Below are 11499 nucleotides of genomic sequence, written 5' to 3'. Positions count from 1 at the left end.
ACCAAGTGATGAGCGCGGGGGCTGACATATCCGGTCGGATTACCAGGAATCGAAACCGGACGGGCCCGGATTCGATTTCCGGTCCATCAGAAGCGATAGGTTGACACCTTGACCGCGCCAAGGTCTTAGATTTAATCTAAGACCTTGTGACCGCGCGGCCGTTCAGCTGTCAAAATACAAATGTAGTTTGATTGTACAAGAAAGTTTTTAATATAAGACAGTTTGTATTTAAAGTGATATAATATAACAAAAGTTATAATACTGACACTGAAATTAGCAAATAATTTTAAAAGGAAACTGTTAATAAAAAATAAATTTTTAATTTAAAAAAAAAAAATACTTTTTGGAAAGGGGGCGCTAGTAAAAATATTAACAGACGATTTCTGTATTAACATAAATGGTAAGTTCTAGCGATTTTAATAGAAACTTTTCTACATAAATTTACAGTACACTTCATTGAAATAATTACATTAAAACAATATAAAATGATATTTAAATTCTTAAATAATAGATTAAACTATATGATTACTGGATTGAAATATTAAATAATTAGGCATAATAATGCCTAATTATTTAGAGACTCTGAAGGCATTATTTACGTCACATTACACCTGTAAATAATGCCTTCAGAGATGTACTTGTACCTAATTACACACGTCATTGTCAATTAGGCATTGTTCACGTCTAAAAACAGTACATCCAATGTTTGGCGGTTGGCCGGTTAGTCGAAGCAGTTATGGAATCATTCTTTGGTAACCCGGGATCAAATCCGAGCGATCAAAAACACCATGAAAACCCTAGTGATGAGAGGCGAGATCCATTAACTTTTGGGTCTCGCCTCTCGTCACTCAGATTCTCCATTGTGGGCCTAATACATGATGGATCTCGGGAAAAAAGGCCCTCTAGACATCCGTAGAACAAAAGAAAATAGTAAAAAAATAAAAGAAAAGCCAATACTTGATAATACTGTCTGAAAGTATCAAATACATATGCTAAGTTTAATTACACTACCCAACATGATTTTTACCTGCGGGGGAAATAAAGATGGTTTCTTATTAATTCCGAAAATCAGAGAGAAAATGTCACATTTTTCAGATATTGAAACCTATATTATATCAGGTATCTGTGTCTTTACCAATGTGAAGTAGATGATCTAACACTACTAATATTAGGAATACGTAAGTAAAACAAGCAGCTGAAAGTTGAAACTAATACCTCATTTTCCTAAAGTGAACGTATTGTTTAAAGTGCTTTAAACCGGACTAAGCTTATTTGCAGGTTTCGGAACAGTTTGTTGAGATCCGTCCAAATGACGTTCGAATAAAATAATTTTTTCCTTAGAAATCTTGGAGATGTTAGCAACGAATATGATGAAAGGTGACATGTCAACCGTAGAAAGGGCTACCAAGGTCGCAGTGATACTGAGAGACTACTGCTGGTTTCTTATGAGGAGTAAGCAGTGTACAGAAGAGTAAGCAGTGGTTTCTTATGAGGAGTAAGCAGTATAGTTATTGTAAATCAGCCTGTAGAACAGCCACTTTTGGTACAAGGCTTTTGCTATCTTGCGGGATCGAAACTTGTTCCGGAGTTCATGTAGGAATATGGATTCCCATCCTCATATATCTGCTGACGTGAAAAATGATGTAAATAAAGAAATAAAACAATGTTAGAATGATATTTATAGATGAATATGCTATATCGATATGCTATTCTGAATGTTTATATCTTTTGATCTTTTTTTGATATAAAAATTTGATGGTGAGTTTTGAAATTAGGAACATCTTTCTATGGGAATCATGTATTTTATTGCCTAAGGTATAAAAATCTTTGTTGGTAGTGATATTAATTAATTACTAATAGTAATTATTATAAATTAGTATATTACTTAATTATTAAGTACAGTAGACCCCTATAAAACGGGTTCATATAATTCGGATTCCTATATGACGGCGAAAAAGTTGCGACCGTATTCGTACAAACACGCTAAAAAAACTCGTATAATTCGGTAAAACGTCATCGCCGACTCGTGTCGCGACAGCATTGGTCGAATCTAGATCAATAGCGGATATTGTACAAACCATTCAGTTTAAACGAGCAGCGGACCTACTAAAAACCATTTATTATTTAACGTCCATAAAAATTATATTTATATTAATGATGTCTCCAAAGTTCAGCGAATTTTTCGCAAAAAAAAATAATTTATCAGGAAGCACGCGAGCGCCATTCGATGACAAGCTCCACGACTAAAACAAGCTTAAGCAATGGCGTCGTCGAACGGTGCACACTCAATAAGTAATCCTACAATTTTTTTTTATTTATAGCACAGTTTATATGGATTATTCCCAAAAAATTATACGTATTTTGGAAATGTTGAGTCAANAGTGACATCTGGCTGCATCATATGTTGTCACCACTTGTGCTCCAGATGTGTAAGGTAACACACCTCCTTTGTAACCGCTCCCTGCATCTTGTAGAAATGTCTGAACCTGCAACTCTGTTGTTCTACTGTTTTTGGTATGTACATAATTTAAACTGACTGTATAATATTAGTTCATAACTGTTAACCAATATTTCGGCTAACTCATAACTATTTTTGTATCAGCACCCTGTTCATCACGTTACCATGCAACGTTAGGAAGAAATTTTAATCCTGTCTACATTGATAATGCTTACTGCTCATACAGTCATGGCGATGGTTTTCACCTTTATATTGTATAGCTTTAGGCATAGTTTTAAGTTTGATTTAAAATTTTATATATTTTTTTTCACCTTGTATAATTTTAAGTATACTTAGACCTGTCGCTATTACCAACTGATGAGGGACTATTTTCCATTGGAAAATAGTCCGAAATGCATTTTGGATTTTTACGGTTTTTATACTTTATAATTATCTTATTGTACAACCCTATCTGTTTTATTAAATTTTTTACTTTGATTTTTGAGCGTTTGTGCCCTTTGTCATTGGTGTGATAAGCCCTTCCTATTATCTACCTTATGGTTATAGATATTTTGATTAATTAATTTAGATGATATTGTCTACCATTTAAAAAGTATCAATTAATAAGCGTAATACTTTTATTATCAATTAATTTCTGTCTACATTCGATTTGCTGGCTTTACATAAAAATTCGTGACATTAAAATTAAACTTATATCATTTTACATTTCATATGTTGCACTAGAAAACACAAAAAGTTGCAGGTTTCCCAACTATGAATTAGGCTTATTTTGAGAATCCAATTTTCATATACAGTATTAGTATGTGGAGATTTTTGGCTAATGTCTTACTTATCATAAATTAAATAATCAATACATTTGAATATTTCTATTGTAAAATGAATGCCAGAAATATATTACAAATTAAAATGTATTAAAATCTACTACGTATTTCTATTTAGATGCAGTCAGATAAAGACGAAATCTTTTTAATTCAAGCTGAAGATTGTATTGATGAACTTATGAATGAATTAGACAATGTTTTATGTTTATTAGAGAATTCGATAGATGATACTTGTGAAAATATTGATGCACAAATAATGGAAACCTCATTACATTCTTTAAGAGATATATCAAATTGCTTATTAAAGAATGTTAACCTTGATTGTGACAAATTCACTGAAAGAATAAAAAACTATCTTCATAAATTAAACAAACTTGTGCATAATAAACTAAATGCTAGAAAATTCGATCAATCAAATGCTCTTATATACGAAATATTTTCCAGATTTTTATTATTGAATTTGAATATGAACAATGATTTTAATTTATCATTTAAGATAAAAAATTTAATTATTGTGATGAAATTATTATTGAAAGCTTCTCGAGTCTGGATGATCAATAAAAATCCATTGGATGCAAAACAAACTCTCGACTTTTTACAGCTGTGTTTGAATATGTTTCAGGAAATAATTAAAAATGGAAATTTGTCTAATAATTATAGGATGGATTTAGAAAAATATAAAACAATAAATATGTTATATCGTTTGGAATTATCTGTTAATGCAGGAGAAAACGAAAAGGGTAGCAACTATTTTTCTGAAATTAAAGAAATTGTTTATAACTTTCCTCTCCTCCAAAATTATTTGACTGATCTTTGTTATAATAATGGAGTCAAATGCTTTGAAGAAGAAAATTACGAATGGAGTGTTTTTTGGTTGAGAGAATCTTATGGGATGAGGAGAAAAGGAGAAGTGCAATCATCCCAATCATCTCAAACGTTAAAATTATTAGCAAATGCTTATATTAAATGGGATGCTGAACGTTATTGGCAAAAAGCTCTTCATGCTATTGAACTCGTAGATACTCAAGGTAAACAATTAGAATGCTTTCTGGATAGGTTATATATTATTCTTCGTAGTGGGAAGCCCTCATATATCGAAGAATTTGTTAATAAATTGTTAGATTCATTCACCTTTAATTGTAACGCAATACAATTCGCAGAAATGTTATTGAAATTTGGTTATGTCCAATTGGCATTAAAATTTATTCCAAATTTTAAAGATGTAAAACAATCAGAGATTAAAAGATTCTTAACTTTAAAATTAAATTTATATTTTGAACAAAGAAATTTTAAAGAAGCTAAAAACGTTATAAAGCAATATTTAAATAAGCTTAAATCGTTATCTGATCCTGAATCTGATCAAAATGTATTTCTCTTTGCAATGGAAATTGGCACAGGGTATTTTAAAGAAAAATTATATGAGGATGCTGTACAATGCTATCAATGTTGCTTATTGATATACGAAGAGCTTACAAATACTAATAATCACCACAATGTTCAAGACCATATGAACTGGTTGAAACGGCAATTGTCCTTCAGTTATATAGAAGCTGGATTGGTTGATAAAGCAAAAGAACTACTCGACGATACAGAATTTATCAAAAATGGAGACGTTTTAAGTATGCTCTTAGCTTTAAAAATAGGCATTCTTTCTAAAGATAAGAAATTAATTGAAGAAACAGTAAATGTTATTGGTAAGTATTCAACATTTTCTATAACATTTAAATTTTATTAATTTTTTAAAAAATAATCATTTTAGTTTTGAAGATAAATAATCAGAAGACATGTATTAATGATGCAGTGTCGACTGCACTTGTCCATTTAGTAATGAAATATTACCGTCTTGCTCTAGAAAATAATGGTGTTGAATTTAATATTCAAATTTTTGACAAATTATATGATAATATTCTTGGAAATTATCCAATAAAATTAAAACTTCTGCAATGTTCTATTCAAGTTCAAATTTCACACGGAGGTAAATTTCTTAATATTTTATTAAAAATCTCATATTTTTAAAAACGTTAAACAATATATATATATTTTTTAATTTTATTTAGAAGAAAATTTAGATTTTAACAAAATTCTATCGGACGTAGAAAAAAGCGAAGAATGTCTTCAAGCAATACAAGTTATTTTTTAAATATTGGAGATTATTATAAACGTTAAACGTTTTTGAATAACAATTTTATTTTACAGGATGATCAAGAAATAGAAGATAAATGCGTTTGGTTTTCTAAGATATGTTGGAATATGGCTATTCAGGAGAATGTACCTCAATTTTATGTATATCGATTATTTAGTATGGGCTGGAAAATAATGAATATTTTAAAGGAAGTTAATGTGGATGTTATTACAAGAAGGAATAATTTCTTATTGTTAGCCGTCGCTTCTGGATTATATATGTTCCGAAGTGAAAACGAAACCAATTTGAATAGTCTAAGGTATTGTCGACATGAAATTTAAATTGAAAAAAATTCATTATTGAGATTTCTTTAGTTTATATCGTCAAGTAATTGATCTTAGAATTATAGAAATCTCTACAGATTGCGAGATCAATACCCAAAAACTCGTACTTTACTTTCCCCGCTGTTGTATAGGCCTATACAACACGGGAGAGTATTGTAATTGTGTAAAATTTATTATTATACCGTATTTAGTGGTTATACTTGGTTGATACCGGTGGCTGTGTACTATGCCGGACCGGAATCAAGGCATAGTAACCAAAAAAAGACAAAAATTAAATAAGTGATGTGTGTTTTTATCGTCAGGATTAGGTGCACAGATAGACACAGGACATTTTCTAGTAGAAATCTTCTAGCTGCTAGAAAATGTTCGATGTTAAGTCAAGAATCCTTAAGTGTAATACTATCTTTAAATGCAAATATATTTTAAACTATAATGGTATTTTAACAGTAAAACAATTTTAACTGTAAATAAGTAATTTTAAACGGAATGTATACGTGCCAACATCACCTACAAGAAATCCCGGAAGTCATGGTATGTTGTAACCTATTATAATATAAACATTTTGTAATATGAGAAATTCATGATATGTTTTATTATGTAACCCCTCATCTGTCGGCTACATAATAAAACATATCATGAATTTCTCATATTACAAAATGTTATACCCGAAACGCGTATAGGCCTATAGGATATTCCGAATAAAGATGATGTAGAAATGTCCTGTGTCTATCTATGCACCTAGTTGTGACGATAAAGACAGATAAAAGAAGACACGGTTTCAGAATATACAAGTGATAAGTGTGACAGTGTGTGTGTCTGTATTCAGAAATTTCCTAACAATATGACATGTATTCAATATAGTGGCCTTCTGTAGTGTGATGCATGTGTTTCTATTCAATTGTAATGTTCCCAGGCTTTTGTGTAGTGCGTGTGATACAACACCTGTAGAGGAGAGAACGACAGGTACAATAAGCACCTTACCCATCTTCTACAGATGCCTTATTTCTTGGGTGAATTCCATGTACTTGCTGATATTTTCAATGCATGTGTTTTGTATATAGTGAGTGTTTGGAATGGTATGTCTATAATGTATGTGATTTTATTGTGCTTGTCAATGAGTTTGATGTCTGATCTGTTGTGGTAAATTGTTTCCTCTGTGATTATGGCTCTGTCATAATACATTTTGTGCGTGTTGTTTTCCAATACTGTCTGTGGGATGCATTTGTAGTATGGTTCGTGGATGTCTAATAATTTGTGTTTGTTTGCAAGATCTTGGTATATTGTATTTGTTACTTGATTATGTCTGTGTAAATAATCTGTCTGTGCCAAGAGCTTGTAACCCAAAGTGATGTGTTGTATAGTTTCTGGCATGATGTGACATTTTCTGCATGTGTCATTCGTGAGTGTTGTATCTTTGAGTATGTGTTTTCTGTAGTTTTTAGTATTTATGACCTGATCCTGTATGGCAATCATGAATCCTTCCGACTCCCCAAAGAGGCATCCCCGAGCTAATCAGCTGTTTGACGCAATTTTGTCAACAAAATCCTGGGTCAGGTCATAAGATGCCTGCCATGGAGTGCCTTTTGAGCCCACAATTGCTTGATGGTGTCTAGAATTACTGCTTTAGGTAACTGTGATGTCTGTGCTTTTTATATGTTATGTCATGTCTGTATGATGTGAGTGTAAGTTTAACGGTGTGTTATTTGAATCTGCTAGAGTTACTGCTTTAGGTAACTGCGATGTTTCTTGTTTTTTGTAGAAAAACCCTTGCAGAGTGTGTATTTGTTTGTAGTGAAGGTTAGCTATGTCAATCAGGCCACGTCTGCCATCTTTACATGGAAGGGCTTTCTTTCTATGTAAATCTTTCTATGGCAGATTTAGGAGGATGTTGCTTATGCTTAGTAAGTTTTGTTCTTGTTTTCCTTTGATCCCTACCAGGAGCTTATGCTCCAGCCTGCATTGCTCTATGGATCGGTAAAATTACTGGGCTCTCCCACGAAGACAAGGTGGTGACCACGGGGGAGTTATTATTATTATTATTATCTCGCAAATCTCGACGCTTTAAGATCTCTGATCCCAAGAAAGTAAAAAAGGAGGAAAATTCTGAGTGTATGTTGGCATCTATTTCGTTTGGTATCTCAGAATAGGGTAATGATTAGGAAACAAAATTTAGCATGCGAACTTTATAAGGGACATTGATGCTATTGAATTTTGGTGGTTAAAGGTTAAAAGTGTGCCACATTTCGAGTGGGATCGAACTTAATTGAAAATTTTACTCGTTACTGGCATTTACGATATTTTTAAAAACTCACCTCTACAAACAAAAATAAGCTTTTTGCCTTTTTTTATAATAATTAATAATAGAAAAGTTATTTTTTATAACATTTCATAACAGATGTCGCCTCACACAATTTTAACTTTGTGCTATAAATGTGTCTTGATCTTTCTTAATTAAGCAAAATAATTCAGTAACTCAGTGTTAGATTTTTTTTTTTAAATCTTCTTAACAAAAAGTAGAGAAAACAAGGCATAACGATCTTATAAAATTTTCAATAATTATACAATTTCAAAATAGAGATACAGTATCTAAAATTAACTTATGGAGCAATTGTTGAGTTTTATACAACATATCCGCCACTTTTTGGCTTAATGCAGAAAAAATCTGCACTAGGAGATGATAAACATTCAAATTTATATTTTGATTTCTAAATTATTGATATCTTTTCCCCCCCTTTGAACAATGTTTAACGTTCAGAACAGCTCTTTTTTTAATTAAATTAATCACTTGTGAAATGTCGAGATAGTCAAATTTTAATTCTAACTTTACCTGTTCATTTCTCATATAAACGTCTATTCACTAATCCTATAATTCTTTTAATTGTGATTGGAATCAACGCAGTTCCATAAAGAACGATTCTGGCGATGATTTCTAATTTCAGCATTGACAATGCAATATTATTACTAATGTGATTACAGTTAAAAATATATAGAAAGTCATTAATATTTTTAACATTTATAGAAATTTCACGATATAATTCTTAATGTTCCTCAGTTTAGAAGATTAACCGTCATTTTTATTGGCAAATTCAGGTCATTTTTAACCTTGATTTAGTATTGACTTTACTGAATCACAATTAATATAGATGATTAACACTAGTACCTTGATATAATTGTAAAATTATAAAATCTGCTTACACTTGATCTTAACTTTGACTATGTTTTTATTTTTTCTATCTAACTGGCATATGGATTATCTGAAATTTAAACTGATACTTTTATTTTATTAGAAGATATTTTCATTATATACGTAGGTATGAGTGTCATAATTATAAAGAATATAAAACTTAAAATTTTAATGAGATTTTATGTCAGTTTTGCACAATTTTGCATTACAATATTTCACAGAAAATTTTCTTGAACAATTTTTGTGAAATAATGTAATATATTGTAATTTTATTGTGAAATATTGTAAGAGACGAAAGTTATTTATGAATAATAATTGTTAAAGACATAAACAATTTAAAATTCATTTAATTAATTCTTGTTTGATTTTCATTGCAGTGAAATGATTTTCATGATTGATCAGTACAAGAAGAGTAACAATTTAACTGGAAACGTTGAGCATGACAACACTTTTATTCAAATACTATTACTGTATGAATTTGAAATCAGAATCAAATTAAAAAGTCCAACCTTGCAAAATTGTTTTGAATGTATGTCGAATATGACACAGCTTGATGCAAAATTTTTCGAATTAATATCAAGTTTATCCATGGTAAGAAATGATGTAACTCAATGATTTACAGCAAAAAATTAAAATAATTAAGCTTACTGAAGCATCAAATTATTGTTTTTTTTTTTTTTGTAGGAACACAATTTATTATACTATAGAATTACTATTAATGCATTAAAATTAGCAATCACGAAGAATCTGAAAAATGAATGTATAGATGTGATGCAACTGAGTCGCAATTATCACAGCTTAATTCATGTTGGATATTTTTTATTATTATAATTATCCCAGGNATAAGAGTTACAATAATTAAATGACAAAATGAATAAAATAATTAAATTTTTTATTAACTGGATTCTTACTTCCTTCATGATGCGGAATAACGAACTTTATATTGTAAACCATTTTATTTGGTCCATGAAAATTACCCCAACTTGTCAAATTGTTCGGGGATCCTCGTGCTTCTTTATGCTTAGTTATTGTTTCTTTATTTAGTAAAACGTAACAGATTTTTTAATTTTATCTTATAACAGGAGTGTATAACAAACTTTATAAGACTATTACTTTTCTTTAATGAAAAACCTCCAGCTGAGTGAGATGTGATGCAACTGAGTCGCAATTATCACAGCTTAATTCATGTTGGATATTTTTTATTATTATAATTATCCCAGGTGATATAATTCATGAAATATAATTAATAATTTCTTTTTAATATTATCACAGGTTATGTTAAAAGTATTGAACAGTGGAAAAACAGATATATATAAAGAAACATTGTCGTGTTTGACAGAATTACTACGAATTATTCAAACTAAATTGAATAAGCAGTATCCTGAAATAGAGGTATAAAATCTCATAAACTTCTATTTTCTTATAAGCAAATTTTTAAATACCAAATATTCATTTAAAAGGATTATAACAGTTTAAATTGTTACATTTCATGATTCTCTAGTTGGTGTGGGTAATGGTAGAATGCTGGAATTGTGGCATTTATTTTCTGATGAGAAACAACACAGAAAATGCATATGAATGGTGCAATTTATCGTTAAAATTTTTACAATATTTAAATGCCTTAAAATCTGTTCATGAAGATAAAATGAGAAAAATGTTTAAAGAGTTGTTTTGTTCATATTTAAAATGAATTTGCCCAGATTTTAATAAGAAATTCATTTTAAAGTTCATATTGTTTATATTTAAGATAGAATTACTCTTTTATTTATTTTTTTCTAGAAAATAGCAATTCGCTTAAGATTGTATTACTCAAATACTTATTAACAAGAATTTAAAGTCGTTCATTTTTATAATACTTGTGTATGATGTTATGTAATAAATGTTCTTTCAAAAACATTAATATTCAATGGTATGTTTGTATTAATATATTTACAGAGAATCATAAATTAGATTTAATTTAACCAAAAATTCAAAATAATAATAATAATAACAATAAAGTCATGAAAAAAATAACTTCATGTAGAAACAACTCATGAAGGAATTATTGCAAATTAAAAGTTTAAGTAGGGACGAAATAAGTCATATCAGTTGAATGATACATTGCAATCTCGTTAATCTGGTCGTTCGCAAGTTCGACACTTCTAGTAATCCGACACTAATTGACTCTCGGGTATTACCAGCACTATTGCCAAGTTGTAGATAAGATTCCTACTAGTTCAAACTCCAATTTCTACAAAATTTGAACACTAGATGTGGCATGACATCGAAACGAACAAGAAGGGAACACGATATTAAAAGTATTGTTAGGATCATCGTCCTAAAAGGTGTTAAAAAAATAAACGTATAGTATCTTATATAGTAATGCATTTTATATTTTTTTGAATTCTATGTTTTTATTAACACAATGTACTAATATTATGCAAGTAAACACACATTTTCTTTCCTAATTAATTAAACATCGAATTCATCATACTTCCAATAATCCGACACTGTCATGGTCCATATACATCTGTCGGATTACCGAGATTGTACTGTATTATAATTTACTTTATTGTATTAAAACAGTGAAG

The 11499-nt window shown here is 29.9% G+C and overlaps 1 protein-coding gene across 2 annotated transcripts; it reads left to right on the top strand.

Annotated features, from left to right (window-relative positions):
* The first annotated feature begins 367 nt into the window (after nt 1–367).
* LOC111637092 (testis-expressed protein 11-like) lies at nt 368–10767 on the top strand. 2 transcript variants are annotated; one of them, XM_023382514.1, is made up of 10 exons: nt 368–400; nt 3398–4307; nt 4677–4973; nt 5039–5254; nt 5337–5407; nt 5476–5720; nt 9307–9520; nt 9614–9736; nt 10202–10321; nt 10431–10767. In XM_023382514.1, the coding sequence occupies exons 1-10, from the start codon at nt 398–400 to the stop codon at nt 10617–10619; spliced, it is 2388 nt and encodes a 795-aa protein (XP_023238282.1). In that variant the 5' UTR covers nt 368–397; the 3' UTR covers nt 10620–10767. The 2 variants fall into 2 exon arrangements, with proteins under 2 accessions (XP_023238282.1, XP_023238273.1); XM_023382505.1 differs by having other exon boundaries at nt 3398–4973.
* The last annotated feature ends 732 nt before the right edge of the window (nt 10768–11499 follow it).

The sequence above is a fragment of the Centruroides sculpturatus genome, unplaced genomic scaffold (genome assembly GCF_000671375.1).
Source record: "Centruroides sculpturatus isolate CEXI.00-Female unplaced genomic scaffold, Cexi_2.0 scaffold60, whole genome shotgun sequence".
NCBI lineage: Eukaryota > Metazoa > Arthropoda > Arachnida > Scorpiones > Buthidae > Centruroides > Centruroides sculpturatus.
The sequence above is the reverse complement of the archived record's forward strand: the minus strand, read 5'-3'. Positions and strand labels throughout refer to the sequence as shown.

What these genes read in the sequence shown, in the direction of transcription:
- LOC111637092 (XM_023382505.1), top strand. An exon ending in AATGTCTTCAAGCAATACAA is followed by an intron (nt 5,408 to 5,475) that starts GTTATTTTTTAA and finishes TTTATTTTACAG; the next exon opens with GATGATCAAGAAATAGAAGA. An exon ending in AGCAGTATCCTGAAATAGAG is followed by an intron (nt 10,322 to 10,430) that starts GTATAAAATCTC and finishes ATGATTCTCTAG; the next exon opens with TTGGTGTGGGTAATGGTAGA.